The sequence below is a fragment of the Carassius auratus genome, chromosome 7 (assembly GCF_003368295.1).
Source record: "Carassius auratus strain Wakin chromosome 7, ASM336829v1, whole genome shotgun sequence".
NCBI lineage: Eukaryota > Metazoa > Chordata > Actinopteri > Cypriniformes > Cyprinidae > Carassius > Carassius auratus.
In genome coordinates, this window is record NC_039249.1 from 14,201,050 (window position 1) to 14,220,514 (window position 19,465).

At 38.5% G+C, this 19,465-nt stretch overlaps 1 protein-coding gene across 1 annotated transcript in view; it reads left to right on the forward strand.

The window, feature by feature from the left end:
* The window catches only part of LOC113106020 (DNA-binding protein RFX7-like), a 26,783-nt gene extending 7,556 nt beyond the window's left edge, over positions 1-19,227 (forward strand). The window contains exons 2-9 of the mRNA XM_026267530.1: positions 3,443-3,476; positions 8,828-8,913; positions 9,119-9,241; positions 9,425-9,541; positions 10,802-10,886; positions 11,079-11,286; positions 11,396-11,697; positions 12,511-19,227. Of these exons, the coding sequence (XP_026123315.1) occupies positions 3,443-3,476; positions 8,828-8,913; positions 9,119-9,241; positions 9,425-9,541; positions 10,802-10,886; positions 11,079-11,286; positions 11,396-11,697; positions 12,511-15,939 (4,384 nt within the window). The 3' untranslated portion in view covers positions 15,940-19,227. The remainder of the gene's footprint in view (positions 1-3,442; positions 3,477-8,827; positions 8,914-9,118; positions 9,242-9,424; positions 9,542-10,801; positions 10,887-11,078; positions 11,287-11,395; positions 11,698-12,510) is intronic.
* The last annotated feature ends 238 nt before the right edge of the window (positions 19,228-19,465 follow it).

Below are 19,465 nucleotides of genomic sequence, written 5' to 3' on the forward strand. Positions count from 1 at the left end.
GTAATCAAACAGTTGGTGGTTCCCATTGACTTCCATAGTATTTATTTTCCTACTATGGAAGTCACTGGGAACCACCAACTGTTTGTTTACCAGCAATCTTCAAAATATCTTCTTTTATGTTCAACATAAGAAAGCAACATGAAATGAACTGATATAACTGCAGTGCAAGATGAAACTGCTCTGCTCATTCACTCTTAGACACATAGAACACATTAACCTCATATGTTAATTGGTTTAATAATTACAGACACCAGTCCATATCACAATTTGAATTAATTTTAAAGCTTTACTTTAGGTTTACTAATCCAAAATTTGCTGAATTCTTTGACAGTTAATGTTATACAGTATATTATGTGTATTGATTTTATACTGCAAATCTATCCTCTTTTTCTTTATCATGAAAATCATACAAGTTATGCTAAGCATAACATAGGACACCAAATAGTATATTTCTTTTGACTTCTAATGATTTGCGGTTCATGTACACAAACAACTTATTATGAATGGGCTGGGCTGGGCATGAGATACATACCAATTGATGCATTGCTTGTGGAATTTCGGCAGCCCACTTATGATTTAACAACACACAAACATTTCCAGATATGCTTATGTCATGCATGACAAATAATATCACAATGCACTTATGGCATACTGCTGTCTAAATTAGGGCCATTTTAGGTCTATCAGGTGAACACTAGACTAAGAGAGTTAAACTTTGCTGTTGATAATTGCATGTTTAGCTTATTAAGTAAGTCCCAATCAGGTGTCGGCTTGTTGTTGCTGCAGGAAGTGACTTTAACGGGAAATCCCGTTTTTACTGCCTGCCTTGACAACAGTGTTTTGATCCCTTATTTGCTTCACCACTACCTAGATACAGTTTAATGAGAATTACCTGGCCTGAAGCCACATGGGAGCAAACGTCGACTCACCTAGTAACAGTTCATTAGTTCCCTGACCTCTTGCTCTTAGGCACAGTCATATGACTGCGTCTCTAAGAACACACATGTTGCTTGGCTTTTGCCTCTGCCATAAGCCTGAAAGGTTTTATATGGGATTAAGAAGTCAGAATGCTGGAACAACATGCTGCCTGATTGGATAGCCTATAATTAAAAGCCATAGTATGTGATTGGCAAATCGGGACTCAACAGTACGTATGGTCTGATGGCTCAGGACCAGTGCAAGAGAGATTTGGGCCCGTGTTGCCGCTATTTCGTACATTCATAGGTTGTGTACATATTTTATGTCTTGCCAAACTGTGACTTATCCTGTGACGTGTGATTGAATAGCAAAATTTGTAAAGGGTTGCCTGTCCATACGTTTGTCATTACATGAATTCATGTAACAAGTGTTGCTGGTTTAAATGTTCAGTTGTATCTAGCTGTTTAAGCCCCATTTGCAGATTATTTGGTTTTGACAAAATATTTTTATTTTTTTAAAACCAACAAGAGGCCAGAACTGCTGGGTTTCTGTTTCAGCAGCTAATTAATACCAAACCGCACATCTTTGTCAAATAAATCTTTCATAAATCCTTCAGTACAGACATCTTAGGTTTATTGCAACTGACTAACATGCTGCTAAAGAACATTGCTGGCCATTCAGTTTAAAGCAGATGTTTCCTTTACTTGTTTTATGTATTTTCAGATAAAGTTATGTATTTTGAGGGTGTATAATTGTTGATCAGTGACATGTAGCCTTCAGGTAATCTTTGATGTAGATTTTTATTATGCTAACATACTATTTTATTATACATACATACAATGCCTAAGTATTCATACCCCTTAATTTTTCAAAAATTCAGTTGAATGGGTATGATTTGGAAAGGCAAACATCTTAAAGGTCTACAAGCTGAACATGCATTTCAGGGCAAAAGCCAAGCCCTGAGGTCAAAAGAACTGCTTGTAGAGCTCAAAAACAAGTTTGTGTGAAGCCAAACATCTGGGGAAGAGTTCTGCCTCATTGTTTGAAACAACTAGGACTCTTCGCAGAGCTGGCTTCCTGGCCAAACTGAGCAACTGTTGGAGAAGGGCCTTGTCTAGACTAGTGACCAAGAAGCTGATGGTCACTCTAGTTGAGCTCCATGATCATATATGCAGATGGGAGAAACCTACAGAAGAACAAACATCACTGCAGCACTCCACCAAGCATCATGTTTGAAGGAAACCAGCTCTGCTCATCACCTGCAGATTAGCATCCCAAAACTAAAGTGTGCTATGGTGCAGTTTTTCAGCGGCAGGGACTGAGGGACTCAGAAGAATAGAAGTAACACTCATTGCACCAAAATATTGAGATCTCCTCAATAAAAACCCATTCCAAAGTATCCAGAACCTCAGATTGGGCAGAAGGTTCATCTTCCAACAGGACAATGAACCTAAGCACACAGCAAGAGTGGCTTATAGAATGTCCTTGAGTGGCCCATCCACCGCCTGGAATTGAACCCAATCAAAATAATTCTGGAGAATCCTAAAAACCTGACAGAGCTTGAGAGGAGAAGAATGGCAGATAATTGCCAAATGCTGACGGATAAAGCTTGTCACATCATAGCCAAAAAGGCTTTAGGCTTTCAAGGGGCTTCAGTTAAGTAGTGAGTTATGCAATGTACGCATTTCATTTTTTTTTATTAATAAGTTGTGACCGTTTTGTGTTTGCTTTGTCAATATGGTGTATGGAGTGTAAATTGACATGGGGAAAAAAAAGTAATTTAAAGCAGTTTAACATAAGGCAGCAACATAACAAAATGTGAAATAAATGAATACTTTTGCAAGGCATATATATATATATATATATATATATATATATGTATATGTATGTGTGTGTGTGTATATATATATATATATATATATATATATATATATATATATATATATATATATATATATATATATATATATATTATACACGTATATGTGTGGATGTTTTTTATTTATTTATTTTTCCATTTATTAAAGTATCATTTTTTACATTCATTACTTTGTGCGATGTCTGTATGTTTAACTGCAGTTAGTCAAGTGAACAACCAGTCAGTAATTACACTGATTTGCTGTTCAAAGTGCCCTGCTCTCTGTTGTCCTTGTGCCAGTTAGGCCTAAAAAGTGTGTGAAAGTGTCTTTACATGACCCTCTTTAATGTTCTGTACCTGTATATAGATTCCATACTGGTTCAATCTGGTCCCTTAAACATCCTGATGGTCAACACATTCTGATTGGCAGGAATATTTATAGACCCCCGTGTGATGGAACATTAATGCAAGATACTTTTTTTGTGCATGAGCACATGTGTTCCTGAGGATATATTGGTCTGAGCCAGACATGGCTTATGGTTAGAGGACGGAAAGATGTTTTGAATGCCACTGATTTATTAATAAAGCCAGCTTTATGAATGTTTCTCAAATTACTCTTGTGTCATACTGATTCTTTCTCTTGTCTTTTTCTCTCTTTTTTTGCAGCAAAACCGTACAATCAAAGGTGGATTGCATTTTGGTGAGTATTTGATATGGAAAAATATGATGAAACCTGTTGATTCACGGAAAATACAACACCAACAAAAATAATCATGCAACTAATCAAAAAAATAACCTGACCTTTAATTGATCAACAAAAAATAACCTGAGCTTTATCTAATAATGTAATATTATGGTTACAAATCTTACAAAACATTACAATAGACATACAAAAATGTGATTTAAACCATAGTAAATTGTATTAATTGGCATTTAAATATATTTGATTAAAGACATGGTGAATTGAATAATAATATCGGACAGTAACAAGTAAACAAAGCTTGATTTTGTTTGTTTAAAAGGTAGGCTGTCGAATTATAAATTACACAAGGTGTGTTAAACATAAACCCAAGGAGAAGGCGGTTAGGGTTAGGTTAGGGTTGGAGTTAATTGTTAGATAATAGGGTTAGAGGTTAGGTTTATTGTTGTAAGTTTCAACAGGGCTGATTGTTAAGTTATAGGAGGAGAAGTGTTTGTAAGTCAAATCTGTCAAAATGATGGCATTATACTGAAAAATACTGCTTCTGCTATCAAATATCAAAATACTAAAATGCTATCAAATATCAAAATATGTTCTCTCATTTATGGAGACAAAGAAATCCAAATGGCCTACTAAAGATGAGTGACTTTTGTTCCTTTTCTTATAATGCTAGAATTTGTATTTTTTTTTTTTATATTAGAAATGAAATTCGAGATGATCATCTTGTGGAATGCCCAAAGAGGTATTGGCTGACTTTGCTTTGACTTTTCTGTAGTTGTGTTTTAATTCAGAAAGGGTTTGGCTGGTTCAGCACTGATGTTGGTAGAGTAGAGTTCTGTTTTTAAGCGCAGTTTTTCTGTTGTGGTCAAAATAGTGACAAATATGATGATATTACAATAACAGAGTCACCGCCTATTATGGGGAAGCTAATCAAAAGTATAAAGAAAACTGTGAGACAGAGACACACATAAAGATCACAAGGCCGAGTCCAGAACAGAAGCAGTGTTCTTGTGCGCCCATCTTATTAGTCTTTCTGGCCACGTCCAAGCTCACTTACATCCTCACACCTTCGGGACTTTTGTAACAGTGGGCTTCGAAAAGTAAATGTCATTGTTCGCTGCATGCGACATACCCTGCATTGTTTATAGTGAGGAGATCAAGTGCGGTAGAATTTCAACACTTAAGTTTCCACATTAGTAAATGTTTTCAACATTGACAATAATAATAAGAAATGTTTCTTAAGCACTAAGGAGTAATGGCTCCATCTACACCATAACAATAGTTCATTTTAGAGAATATATTAAAATAGAAAACAGCTATTTTAAGTTGTAATAATACTTCAAAATGTTTTCCTGGATTTTAAGCAAATAAATCCAGCCATTGGTGAGCATAAGAAAATTATTTTTAGCAATTTATTGTAATATAATTGTCTGCGATGTCAAATAACTAGTGTGAAGCGTTCTTTAGTTATCATATATTTGAGTGAGGGCTGCATAAGGCGTTGGGTTTGTCAGTGCGGATGTTTGAGGTTTGTGAACAACTTGTGCATAGTTGAGGAGGTTCCCATCAGGTGATGTAGGACTGTGGTCAGTAAGGTTTTGAGTTATGTGGGGTGATGTGTGAGGGGAAGAGAAGGGGAAAGTGGTTTGTTAATGGCCCCTCAAGGTAAAGAGAAACACAAAATCCTCTCTAGATATTAGGCGGTGTGCCCTGTGTCCGCTGCTCACCTCGTCTGTCCTCTCCCGTCCCTCCTCCTCTAGCCTGCCTCTGTTGACCTCTGCAGGATGTTGCCAGCTCTGACTGAGTCTTGCATCAGCCTCCTCGCATGAAACTTTCATTCCATAGTAGTATCCCACAAAGCCTTGCTTTTTAACACTTACTACCTCACATTTACATCTTGCTAACCATGTCACTCAAAACAAAACAAAACAAAACAAAACAAAACCAAAAAAAAAACTGTAATGCATCAAAATGTTCAACATTCTGTCATAATATTTCAGTTTTTCTTGCAATTTTTGGCAACCAAGAAATTCAGAGCAAACAATCCCTGGTTTAATTAAATGAACATTTAACTCTAGCAGGGCATAATTAGATATTTTTGTGTGTGTTAAATCTTTGTTTGTAACAAACAAGGATACATGTCTGAAATTATTTTACTGCTTTATATATAAACCGGATAGTTAACCCAAGAATGAAAGTTTCAGATTGTTTATTGCAAATTGATATGACTTTTTTTCTTTCATGGAACACAAGGGAAATACTTTTGAGGCATCTGTTCCATATTAGACAAAGTTATATAGGAACAACCAGAGGGTGAGTAAATGATGCTGAATCATTTTTGGGTGAACTGTGCCTTTAAGAAGTTAATGTAAAATGCTGGAGATACAATACAATAATTCAGTTCATTATATCCACTCACTGTTCATTCAGGGGTTGAGGGCCTGACTGTTACTGAATCATCATTTTGTGCCAGTATTGTATTATTCCAGCATCCAGGCCTGAAAGAATATGCTTGTGTAAAGTCTGTAGGCTTGTCAGTAAGAACTGGGTTCAGCCCATCTGAATAATGCATGAGTTATTCATGCATGTCTAGTAGGCTCTGTAGTGCTGAGTAAGGGGTCTGCACACTACCCAGGGGACATTACACCTGTATGAATGAACTGAGCTACAGGTTCTTCCAAGCTTTGTCATGACCTGACTGCCAGTGTCTTCATGTTTTAAAAAAACCTGTTCCAAAATCGATTTGTGTATAATTCAGATGTCCAGGAGACCTTATTTTAGTCTCTACAGGCATCATAAATATGTATTGCTCAAATGGCCAGTTTGGTTTGTACACTACTGTTCAAAAATTTGGGGTCAGTAAAATAATTTTATAAAAGGATATTAATACTTTTATTCAGCCTTAAATGGATCAGAGGTGTCAGAAAAGGCATTTATAATCTCATTTTATAATTTTTTTTTCATCAAAGAATCCTTAACAAAAGAGAAATAGGCTATACAACAGTTTTCCCAGAGATAACAAGTATTTATTGTACTTATTGTACTAATTGTTTTCAACAGTTTTAAAAATAAAAAGGTTTTTTTTTTTTGTTTTTTGTTAACCAAACCATATCTTTTCCACTGTAGCGTATATGTGTTAATGTTTTGGTTTTCCACATGCTTATTTTTGCCCACCCTTAAGTCCCCCGAGTCCTCTCTTAAATAGGGTTGTTCACTTGGCTCCGAGACGTCTGCATTCTCATGCCATTTTTACTTACCTTTCTTACCCCTCTCCAATGTTAATGCTAACGGCGCTCAGTGGTTGATAACTTTAGCTATTTGCTGGCCATCTTTCCCTTAGCAACGAAGAGACGAATAGAAAAGACAGAAAGAGACACAACTATTCTTAGAATTCGACGGAAAGGGGAGGGCGGGAGAATCAGCGAGTGATGATGTTGATGATGAGATGTTTAGGTGACAGGTGCGTTTCCTGACAGCCTTTCCCCAAGTGTGTAGGTATTGTTTATTTTGACATGGCCCTTACCCCAAGGAGATAATTGTGGAGTAATTGTTGGTGTAGACACCATGAAAACAAAAGGCTTGTTTACGCTGGTTGGTTTAACTGACTGCTCTGATCGCTGAGGGATTAGGTATTCTTCAGGATTATTTTTACCTTGGATGACTTCCTGTTTAGGGTTATGCTGCACAATCCTATTGAAGTCCGTTTATTTTGATTTGCCGCTCACAGCACTTCAGGTCTCAGCCCAGCTTGCTGAGTAAATGCCTCTGAGTTTTAATATTGCATGAAGTTTCCTGGTGGTTGCCAGGTGCAGAAAACCTGTCAAAAATCACTTTAGTATTTCTATCCAATTTCTGTTTTCAGTGCTTTAGGAAAGGGGGATGTTTGGGGGTTTAAGTGTATGTTTGCGAGTGAGTAAGTGAAGATGGGAAGCAGTGCCTGGAGGGAGAGACTCGTGTCTGCTGCTCTCTACTCGGGCAGAATTTAAATCAGCTCTGCCCCACCCAAACATCTCACACATTCTCTTTGAAGAGCTGTTCAGGGCTCTCGCACACTTAACAAGAGCTGCCTGAAAGAGAAATAAAGAGACCAGTAGATCAGAATAAGGTCTTTATTGTAGAAAGTGAAAGGGAGTTCATTTGTATTTGATCATTTTTTTATTGTCGGGTAGCTGGTGAATCATTTTGACTTGGTAGGTCATATAACACTGACTCTGATGCCCTTCAAACATCTGTAATTTTGTAATGAAGTCACTTGATTTCATGCCGTTGACACATTGACCACTGACTTGTCTTTTTTTTTTTTTTTATAAAATATTTATTTGGCACGGAATGCATTTAATTGATCAAAAGTGTCATTAAATGTGTGACATTATATTTAAAATAATAAATAAATTCTTGTGAGCCTTGTATTCATCAAAGAATCCTAAATATGTATCTCAGTTTCCACAAAAATATTAAGCTCCTGCAACTTTTCAACATTTATAATAAAAAGAAATGTTTCTTGAGCACCAAGTCGGGATATTAGAATGATTTCTGAAGGGTCATGTGACACTAAAGACTGGAGCAATGACTGCTGTAAATGCAGCTTTGCCATCACAGGAATACTTTACAATTTAAAATGAATTAAAATAGAAAACATTCATTTAAAAAAAAATATATATACTGAACATTTAATATATTTTTGCTATACCTTTTTACTGAAAATAATGGACCTCTTTCAAAAACATGGAAATCTTGCCAAAAATTGTAGTATGATTTTTTTTATTATTATTTAGTCTGATTAAACTTGTAAACAGTTAAATGTTTACAGGTAAACAGTTAAACAGTTAAAAAATAAATAAAATTAAATACATAAAATTGTGGATTTGTTCATTTTGCTTCAGAACTTGATGTGCTTCTAAAGACGAAAGCTTGTTTTCAGTGTGACCACTGACCAGGAAGTAAAATACTGTCATATCACTTTTGTTTCATGATTTATCTTACTCTCTTACACTTCTAATTTTAACAGTGATGACTGTCGGTGCTTTACATTTGTGACCCTCTCTGTGAAAACCCAGCTAATGTCATTTTTTTGTGATTTACTGTTTTCTACATAAGATCATCCTTCATAAGGTAAAGAACATTCTTTGAAACCGTAACCTTTATATCTTTATTATTAACTGAGCAAGGCAATGTCAAAAATGAAAGTAATGATTCAAATCAAACTTTGACGTTTGTTATCTCCTAATTAGATTTTTAGACTTTGGCCTGGATTTCACAGAGAGGGTCACATTTCATATTCTTGAAACATGCATGACATTATAAATTCTTAATACTGAGCACACATTATCTCTGTTTCTGTTGCTTTGCAGCAAGATGTGGAGAATCTTACAGACATTGAAAAACTCTACCTCTATCTGAAGTTGCCTTCTGGAACCAGCAGTGGCAATGAGAAAAAGTGAGTGATCTTTATCGTGTTCTACTAAATTACATTCAGGCAAAATCAATGCAAATTCAGGGCATTGCAACCCTTCAGAAATGATTTTATCTTCTTTATCATATTGCATTTTGCTAATGGTAGGGGAACCACAGCTGCAAAACAGTATCTGTGGCTACCAAGTGTACAGTCATTCAAATTGTATTGTTAAATGCTTTCCTCTCAGTGAGCAGAGCTCCATTTCATCGAGTCGTACCCAGCAGTTGCATGCATTTAGCTGGATTCGCAGCCACCTTGAAGAACATCCTGAAACATCGCTGCCTAAACAAGAAGTCTACGACGAGTACAAGTAAGTTAGGATTCCTGTGCCGTCGTGCTTTCCCCATTCACCTAAAACTCAAATCATCTTGAAGAGATGGAATATGTATATATGTATAATGTACTTTAACAAGTTGTTTTACACAGAGCTTGAGATTCTTTGTGGTCTCTGTGCATATTCTTATTGATTTTTTGAAACGTGTGTGCTTCACAGGAGTTACTGTGATAGCCTGGGGTATCACGCTCTCAGTGCTGCAGACTTTGGAAAGATCATGAAGAACGTCTTTCCCAACATGAAGGCACGTCGACTTGGCATGCGAGGCAAATCCAAATATCCTTCAGTGTAACTTTTTGTAACAATCCCACCCCCCTTCTTTCCAGCCCCTCAAAGCATAGACACGTTCCTGTCCCTGAACTCTGTGTACTAAAACACCTGTTGCTGTAATTCATGTAGGCGCTATATATAGATCAGAAATTGAATCAAATTAAACTTCCTCCTCCTCCTGTATAGCAAACCCCTTCACTTTTGGCTGCCAAATGCTTGATCTTGAAAAGACATTCAGCAGTGCCCATTCATTTCTGTACAGCCTTGCAGTAGAGATCATTTCTCTATGGTAGTACAGGCTGTAGTCTTATTAACTTAGGTAACATCATTTGAAATAAAATATATTTTTTTACATTATTCTAAATTTGACCATGATAAATAAATTAATCATCTTATTTCATAGTTTAGTTAGAAAAAATCATAAGAGAAAGCAACAAAACAACAACATTTTTTTAGCTGTTGCGACAAATCTCAGAAATGATGATGTGTAACTGAGGTCATGGTTATTTTGGTTTTAAGTAAGGCAGGGTTAAAAGTGCATTTGTGAGTGATAATTATATTTTTACTTTGAGTGATGCGTCACTGATATAAACCATGCTTGTTATTGATGGTTGCCACTGCAACGGAAACCCAATCCTCACCAACTTTAATGCCTTAGAAAGCAACCCCATTATTCCAGCGGAGGACCTCTTGTATTTTCTTATCCTAGAGAAGTGAACAAGAGCTTTTTAATGATTCTTTTTTTCCATTCAGCTCTGCAGTAGTCATACCTTTTTGGTTTGTGAACGTCATGTTTGATGTAATGCCATACACCGTGTGCATCTAAAAACAAAAACTGGCAGTTTGTCAGCTTCCCGCCTGAGCTCTGTGAGATGGTCAGTAAAGAAATTAAGTTAAAGGTATGGTAGAAGTACATGAGCTGGAAACCCACTATAGACCTGCATACAGTCTCTTTACATACCCAAAATAATAGATGGGTTAACAGTAAATTATTGTTGTTGTATTTTTGGTTTGGTGTGTCAAAGTCTTTACTTGTTACCAACACCTCTGCCCTGCATGGCTTATGGCACTGGCTTGGCCTCAGTTGTGCTTTTTACATATTGACATTGATTCAACAAAAATAATATTTTTATTCCATACCATTAACAAACATTATTATGTTATTTGCTTCATGCCAAAGAGATCCAATACATTGTTTGATATGTGGACATCCACATACCTTTTATTTGTTTAATGGACAGATGTATTTCCTTGACTTCTGTGAATGTATTGCTATAGTGGGCTTAGGAAGAGGGCTTTTGTACAAATGCCATCTCTTCCCAACCTAGATCTTCACAAATCAGGTGATGGGGTGAGTAACTGCTCTTCTTTTTCATTTAATTATTTCATATCTTTCTTTCTTTCTTTTTTTTCTTACCTCTGTTTAGCTGCAATTGTCACTCTTATTTTTGATATCACTCAAACAGTGGCATGTGTCAAAGTCTAGAATATTATCTGTTCTATTGAAAACTTCTGATTCAGTTCTTTCACTTTTCATTATCAGTGTGAAGTGTTTGAACCTACTGGTCAACTGTCGAGTGCAGAAGATGAGGTGCGTGTGGCCGCATGTGGGTTGGTGTGCGAGTGGGCACAGAAAGTGCTAAGTCGGCAGTTTGACAGCGTTGAGGATCTGGCTCGATTTCTCTTGAACAGCCACTATATTGGAACTAAGTCTGTGGCTGCTCTTACTGTGATGACCGGTTCCCCATCAGGTACAGTAAACTTGTAATAGCCCATCAGTTGTACCTAAACTTGCAAATGTCTCCACCTTGTGGCTACGTCGTCGTTGTTCTATAATCGTTTCTCTTTTCTTTCCCACAGGAGCAAAATTGTCCATTCAATCATCTGCATTTGCTCCCACAACCGATGCACACTCATTCCAACCACAGGTTAAAACCCTGGTCTCACCCTCAGTAGATGCCAAACAGCAACTACAAAGGAAGATCCAGAAGAAGCAGCAAGAACAGAAACTGCATTCTCCACTCCCTGGTGAAGCTCAGGCCAGGAGGGCAGATGGGGGCATAACTCCTGGGGCAAGAACAGGCATACCCTGTGGAAGCCCTGCTCTTCTCTCACCTCAACCTATTGGGATTGTGGTTGCGGCTGTTTCCAGCCCTATCACGGTAAACTATGACTTTCACACAAAAGACAAAAATGACAAATTACATTTTAAAGAGATAGTTCACCCAAAAATGAATTACACACCCATGAATTTGTGTTGTTTCAAACCCGTAAGACCTTCATTCAGCTTTAAAAACAAATGTAAATATTTGGATGAAATTCTGACCCTGCATAGACAGCAACACAACTGACATGTTCAAGACCCAGAATCGTAGCAAGCACATTGTCAATATTGTCCATGTGACATCAGTGGTTCAACGTTAATTTTATGTAACTACGAGAATACATCGAGAATATGCAAAGAAAACAAAAATAAGGGCTTCATTCAACAATTTCCTAATCTCCCTTTCAGTCTTTGAAGTGCGTTCACAAGAGTACCACACTTGTAAATAAGGCACAGTGCCATCCGGGTTCTATGTTAGAATGCATGTCAAAGACAGACAGGGAACAAAATAAATTCTTGAAAAAAGTCGTTATTTTAGTTTTCTTTGCACACAAAGTAAAGTATTCTTGTAAATAAAATTATGGTTGAACCACTGATGTAACATGGACAATTTTTAAGTTTGCTGTACTTTCTGGGGCTTGAACGTGTCAGTTGCATTGCAGTCTATGGAAGGTCAGAAAGCTCTATATATAGCTCTATAGATAAAAATATCTATATTTGTGTTCCAAAGATGAATGACGGTGGTAGGGGTTTGGAATGATAGTAATTAATGACAGAATAGATTTTTTTCGGGGGGAACTATCCCTAATTTATAGTAGCACCTGTTCTTTGACTAATATTTCTCATTCCTCCTTTTTTGTATTTCCTGCAGGTTCAGAGGAGCAGGCAGTTGTTGTCTCCTAGCCCTGTTCCAATTGGAGCTGCAGACAGCAAAGTTCTTCCTGTAAACTTTCAAGTGGTTACCCAGTCAGTGCACCCTGTGAAGCAGTGCCCCAAGACACCTCATAATATTTCGGCTAGTCCGATAAGTGACCGGTCAGCCCGTCATCGTTATCCCCAAATCCTGCCCAAGCCATCTGCCTCAAGTGGCATAACCCTGCGCTCACCAACATTGCTTATCACCAACAGCCCCATCAAGACGGTGATGTCAACTCCGCATGTCAGTTCAGTCAATGTAGTCAAGATGACGACTATATCTCTGGGCTCTAATGGCAGTGGGACCAGCACACTAGCTGATACCCCTGCTAGCAACAAAGTCAGACCTGCATCTGCTGGAGTTGCCAGCATCAATGATGATCCACAGCCAGTTACACGTGTTCGCAGTGGGTCTATAGCTGTAATGCCATCTGTTTTGGCAAGGTTAGGCAGCTCAGCATCCACGACCCCTGTCATCAACACTAAAACAAATACTGAAGCCATAATTGGAAGTGGTCAAGAGCACGGTAGTACAAGTAGACTGGCAACCACTCTGGACACCGTTGGTAGTGTACAGCGGTCAGGGATATTCAAACCCAGAGCGGCTAGCGTACCCACTCCTCTTGACAAGGACTCTCTGGGATTGGACACTCTAACAGGGACCAAATGCAGTGAGAGGACACTCCTTAGTGTCAAAACTCTGTCTGTTGGCAGCAATAATTCGTCCAACACTAATGAAAGCACTTTGTACCGGAACACAAGTAGCACTCATTCAAACAGTGGTAATGGGGTTGTGACATCACCCAAAGATTCAGTGTTGGCAACCAGGAGCCCTCACAAAAGACCTAGCTTATGCACTGATTTGAGCCCAACACCTGTTAAAAAAGCCCATATTTCTGTTCTACCAGCAGGTGGATCCGATGGACTGAAGTCAAACATAATGGCAAAGCAAATTCCAAGATCAAGCACTCCTATAAGGACAGAAAGTGCACCTCTCAAAGTGACAGGCAAAGCTATTGCATGTCCGGTCAGGAATACTGGCTTCCAGACAGTTCACAGGCCTCAAAGCATCTCCCAGGGAAGATGGGAAGGAGCTTCATCAGTAATGGATTACAGAGTTCCTGTCACCTCTACAGCAGGTCAGGATACTTCAGTGGGGAATACCATGTTTCAGACTGTTTGCAGACCTCGAAGCATCTCCCAAGGGAGATGGGAAGGATCTTCAACAGGTGTCGAAGGTAGAGCTGTGGTCACCAGAACTGTTAGTGCTCCAGGACAGGCTTTGCTGCAACAAGTCGCCAAAAAGTCACAGGATTTGCTTATAGACCAGCCTGACTCTTCTGCCACATATGAACTGAAGAGTGTATTTTGGGATAGTGAGCTGCAAGATGCTACTCAACAACATCAGGAAGTTTATGGCCCGCAAATGGCGTCTGAGCCAAAGCAAATGTCCACCCCATTGATGGAGCCCCTTCCTGCAATTGCTCAAGCCTCTTCTTCCAACCAGCAGGCTCAGATGAGTGACTATAGAACCCAGGCCAACCTTAGCTACTTTCCGTTTGATGATGACATGACCCAGGATAGCATTGTTGAGGAACTTGTACAAATGGAAGAGCAGATGAAAATTAACAGTAGCATACAAAGTTTCAGCAACTGTGTGGATAATTCACTGCAAGGCCAGCAACAAACCATGCAGACTACCATGATGTCCACCCTCCAGACCAACACCCTGTATTACAGCTCTGCTCATAGCAGCAGCACTCCAATCCAAACACCCACTCCTACACCTACTCCCACTTCTGAGATGATCGGAAGTGGTCAAGGTATGATGCATGAAAGCCCCTGTTCGCGCTTAGCCCCAACCACTCCGGTCGACAGCGCTCTTGGAAGTAGTCGACAGACACCTATTGGCACTCCCCACTCCAACTGCAGCAGTAGTATCCCACCAAGCCCTGTGGAATGCAGGAACCCTTTTGCCTTTACTCCTATTAACTCCAGCATCACTGGATACCACGATGGAAGTATCGTCTCCTCAAGCCCTGTCAAGCCAATGCAAAGACCAATGGCCACACATCCAGATAAGACTAAACTGGAATGGATGAACAGTGGGTACAGTAACAGTGGTGGGAACACCAACAATGGCATTAGCATTCTGCCCAGCTACCAAGACCTAGTAGATGACCACTTTCGAAAGCCTCACGCCTTCGCCATCCCAGGCCAGACCTGTCAGTCGCAAAACAGATATCATGACACTCATATCAGCCGCTTGACACCCATTTCACCTGTCCAACAACAAGTGGCAAGCATGGCTAGCCTCAACAGGAAAGAGGGTTTTGCTGTTCCAGCACCCCTTGACAACAAGGCCAGCTCAGGGTCTGGAACATTTCGATGCCGCAGCGTTAGCCCAGCAGTCAGGCAGCGCAACTTGAGCGGGACCCAAAATCCCAGTGTTCCCCACTCTGTGGTCTCACCTTTCAACTCACCTGTAACACCTGAAGTGCTAAACATCTTTTCTAACAGTGACCCTGATGCAAGCATCAGCAGCATGGCACAGAGGAGTCAGTCTGTTCCAGTCACAGTGATGATGCAGTCTGAGGTTCTACCCATGCAAGCAGGCCAGCAGATGAATACCAAAAACATCAGCAATGTCCTCATCAACAAAATGGATGGCGATGGAGATGACTCTGTACGTGGCCTCGGAATCAACAACATGCCATCCAACTACACCGCCCGCATGAATCTCACCCAGATTCTGGAGACCACCACAGTGCCCAGCTTTCCTGGTAGTGCCAGCCACCAAGCTCTGATCTCGCCTTGTTCATCAGCCTTTGAGTCCCAGAAGCCTAGTTACCTCATGAAAAATGCCAGAGAGGAGCCGATGAGCTTCTCTGTAGATGAAAGCCAAGCACAATCAGCCTCAGGGGAGCACCAGTCACGACAACAGCAGCAGCACTTAGGCAGACGGCAGCTCCTTGGGCAGAAACAACAGAGTCAGGCCATGCTTTTGCCTCTACAGCAAAGCCTCCAGCAGCATCAGCACCAGCAACCCTTGGATTTAGACAGAACTGTTAAAGATCTTTTACATGAGGAAAGCTTGAATGCTGGCTGTGTGGGGCAAGGATCAGAGCTCCGTGCTGGGAGTTCAGTGTTTCCCAGCGATATGCGACTAACCTCAGAGCTTACCGGTAACATAAATGACTTAAATACATTGGACACCAACCTTCTTTTTGACCCCAGTCAACAGCAAGGACAATATGAAGACTCGACACTGGAAGAACTGAACAACGACCCACTTTTTCAACAGATATGCAGCGAGACTGTGAATTCTGCGGGCTTTGACTGGTTGGAGAACAAAGACCAGGCAACAGTGGAAATGTTGGGTTAATTTGTGCTTTTGTGTTGTTTTGCTATTTGGATAGGTTTCCATGTATGTATTTTGGAAATCTCATCAATGTATATATTCGTCTCGTCGTGCAGCACCTACTGCTATGAGCCCCTGGACGTCACAACACAGGTCTATATTGAAGTGCCAGGCTTAACAGAAATGATTGCCCTATCAAGATTGCTGGTTCTTTGTCTCAGTGGTTTTTGAGAAACAGCCTAACCTAGAAATACTGTCACACTTTTCCTGCTCTTTCTCACCAGTTTTGCAAGAAAACACGTCAGAGCTTTACATAAGAAGTCATCGGAGACATCTTTATGCCTCTACACTGTTTTGTGCATTCAGTTACACAATTTTTATACAATCCTTTGAACGTTTTGCAGTAAAAGGGTATTGTATGGAAGATTGGAAAATAACTTCTTTTTAACCCTTTATCTTGAAGAAAAATATTTTGTATTTTGAGGTAACACCAGCTATAAAGAGGTACTGTACCTCATCTAATTAGCTTTTTCACTCTGTAAACAAAATCGGTGCTTCCGTGTGCAGAAAATCAGCTTTGAACATGTTGAACATCTGTATTGTCTTTCAGTAAACAAAGAATAAGGGAAGATCCCATTAGCAATGTTAAACTTTCAGGCGATGCTTAATATTGAAATACAACAGCTTATACCTGCAGCCGCTGTTTACAAAGTAATAAATTATTGCACACAAATGTGCCACCATGTTAGAATTCGTAACGTGAGCCAGTAAACAATTTACATTTGCAGCTTTATTCTTATTGTCAACCACTATGTCAATTGGGAAGTATACATCTACTTGCACAAAATCGCTTGTTACATAAATGAATAAATGAGTGCACTTTTGAAATTTAAATTCACTTATGCTAAAACTTACTTAAATTGAAAGGTAAAAATATTGACCTATGTGGGGTTTTTTCACCCCTAAGCTGCATCTCAGGTTTCTCCAACCTCTAAATTGGAAGATATCAATCAGATTTTATCCAACAGAAAAAGTCAATGAATGATCATGGCACTGGTTATTGCACTAGCTGGCACCTTAATATTGCATTTGCTATTCGAATATGGATTTAAAATGGAAGAATTTGAAGTAGAAATTGGTTGGTTAATCGTAACTGGTGAACCCAAAATGCCAAAGTATAGTTGTAAAACAAAAAAAAGTTTTACAACAGTTGTCAAACTATCCCAAATGATATTGTTAACTATGCATTTATGTGGCCAAGAAATAGATGAGTAGCCACTTTTTTTTTATTTTTGTTATAAATTTTCCCCAATGTCGTTTGGCAGTTTGCATAAATGAGATTCATTAAAGTATATATTGTCTCGTGCACATGCCTTGTTTTGGCATTTTCAACGACTGTTTTCTACTTGAGCACTTCATTCAGGAACTTCTTTATAACATGCACTAATAAAGAGCCTTTACCCCTTAATCAAACCATCACACCAGCTGTAAAAACATCAGGAAACTAAAAAAATACCCAGATCACATTACTAATAAATGAGCTCAGCGCCGCTAATATCATCAGATAGTCCCCTGCCCCCACTCGCTTTGAAAGCTGGAATGAAGACATTTCATTCAAAGGGTCATAACTGTACTGAAGTACTTGATTAGTAGTCTGCTTTCAGAATAGCAGAGCTTAAGAGACACTTTGTTACTGAGTGCGGTAGTTATTGAATTCCATCTTAGCCTTACTTCCATACCAAAGTTTTGTAATTACTGCGAAAAAATAGGAAGTCTACCTTTTTAGCATCACCACTTTCAAATTCAATTCTTACCCCAGTTTTTAAGATGCATGTTTTAAAATGCATTTATGAAAATGTCACCCAGGTTTAAATGGGGCCAAGATCGTGGGGTTGAAAAGGGAATTTGTTTTATGCATAATTGTGTCCCTTGCATATGACCACTGTAGCACTTGAATTTTATTAACATGGCATGTCAGACTTCATGCTTCTGGTATTTATAGGATGAAGAAAGTCCACTATGGAATTTCTGTTTGTTGTGACGCTCTGTAAATAAGCTCCATTTATAAAAGGAAAAAATAACACTGTATTACAAGTTTGATTAACAATCTTGTTGACAATGTGACCATGATGATAGTGACCCAGTGGTCTTTGGCAAAGTTTTTGTTTTGTTTTTGTTACAATTAATAGTTTACATAACTAGACATCTCTTGTATAGATATACTGTAGCTTGTTGTGAGTTTTAATTTTCAAGCTTTTCTTCTCATTTATTTATTATTTGGCTTCCAGTTTTTGTTCCCACATAAGAGTGTGCTTTTGTGTGAGAATATAGCATGTGTTGTGGTTTTTTCATATCCTTTTTGTTTTTTTGCACAGGGTTAAGCAGTTAACACTGGAAATGTAACAACTGAAAATTCACTTCAAAATTCATTTCAAAGTTGTTCTCAAGTTCAATTCATTTCAAAGTTCTTCTTTTTATTGCACTAATTTCATTGAGGAACTTTGGCTTTGAGAATTGCAGTGCAATACATGAAGCCCCAGTACACTGTTTTGAGGAGCTACTGTTTGGGGGGGGGTTAAAGTAAAAAAGTGTCCGTTTGTGTTCTTATGTTCAGGAGCCCTTTGAGGATCTTGTTGAGAAATGCTTACATGTAAATGAGTGAAAGCAATTGAAATGTTCAATTAAAAACATTTAAATAATCCACTGTTCATTTACAAAAAAAAAAATGTAAATTTGCATTTGATCTCTGTACATATGTCATGACTTTATTTGCAGTAACAGTAAGAGTATTTCTGTCCAGCAGAAGAAAATTCACTTGTGACATAATTCGTTTTCTTGTCATTACTATTTCCTCCCTCTTAAAAGTATGTAAACGTTTGTTTTTTGAACAAGCACTACTATTTCTACTTTAATGAAGAAGCAGGCCAGAAACGTGACTGTATTATTCTTTGACTTTGACTTGGTAGAATTGTCCGTTCTATTCCCTCGTGTGGTTATTGTTTATGTACAGACGCTTTATGGTAGTTTGATGAAATTTGTTATGACATTTCAGCAAGATTTTCTTCATTCTTTTGTATTGAAAGTGCTTACTGATGTTGAGATTTTTTTAAAGTGGTTTTAAAAACCAGTAAACATTTTGTAAAGTATGGCAAATAATTTGTTCTCTCTGTTTCAGACTATTTGGAAAGCCAGGATTGTCTTGTGTAAAAATAATACAACACATCTCATTTGAAATATTAATTGAAATGGTTCTGTGTGAAGAATGCAAAGCTTAGTCCTGCCAGTATTATTTTAGAATAAAACAGTCAACCAGTTCAAGCTGTACTTTGAGCATGAACATTTATCATGTACAACCAACCTATTGAAACTGATATAACAGGGATTTATGAGAATTATTTGACAAATATGTTCCTATTAAATATATAGGGATATAGTGTTTATAGAAGCACTGTGTGTTTCATGTGAAGTAAAAGGGAGATTCTCTTTTGGCTGATGATGAGTCGCTTGCTTTGCATTAAATTTTAACTCGACATACAAACAGACCAATCAC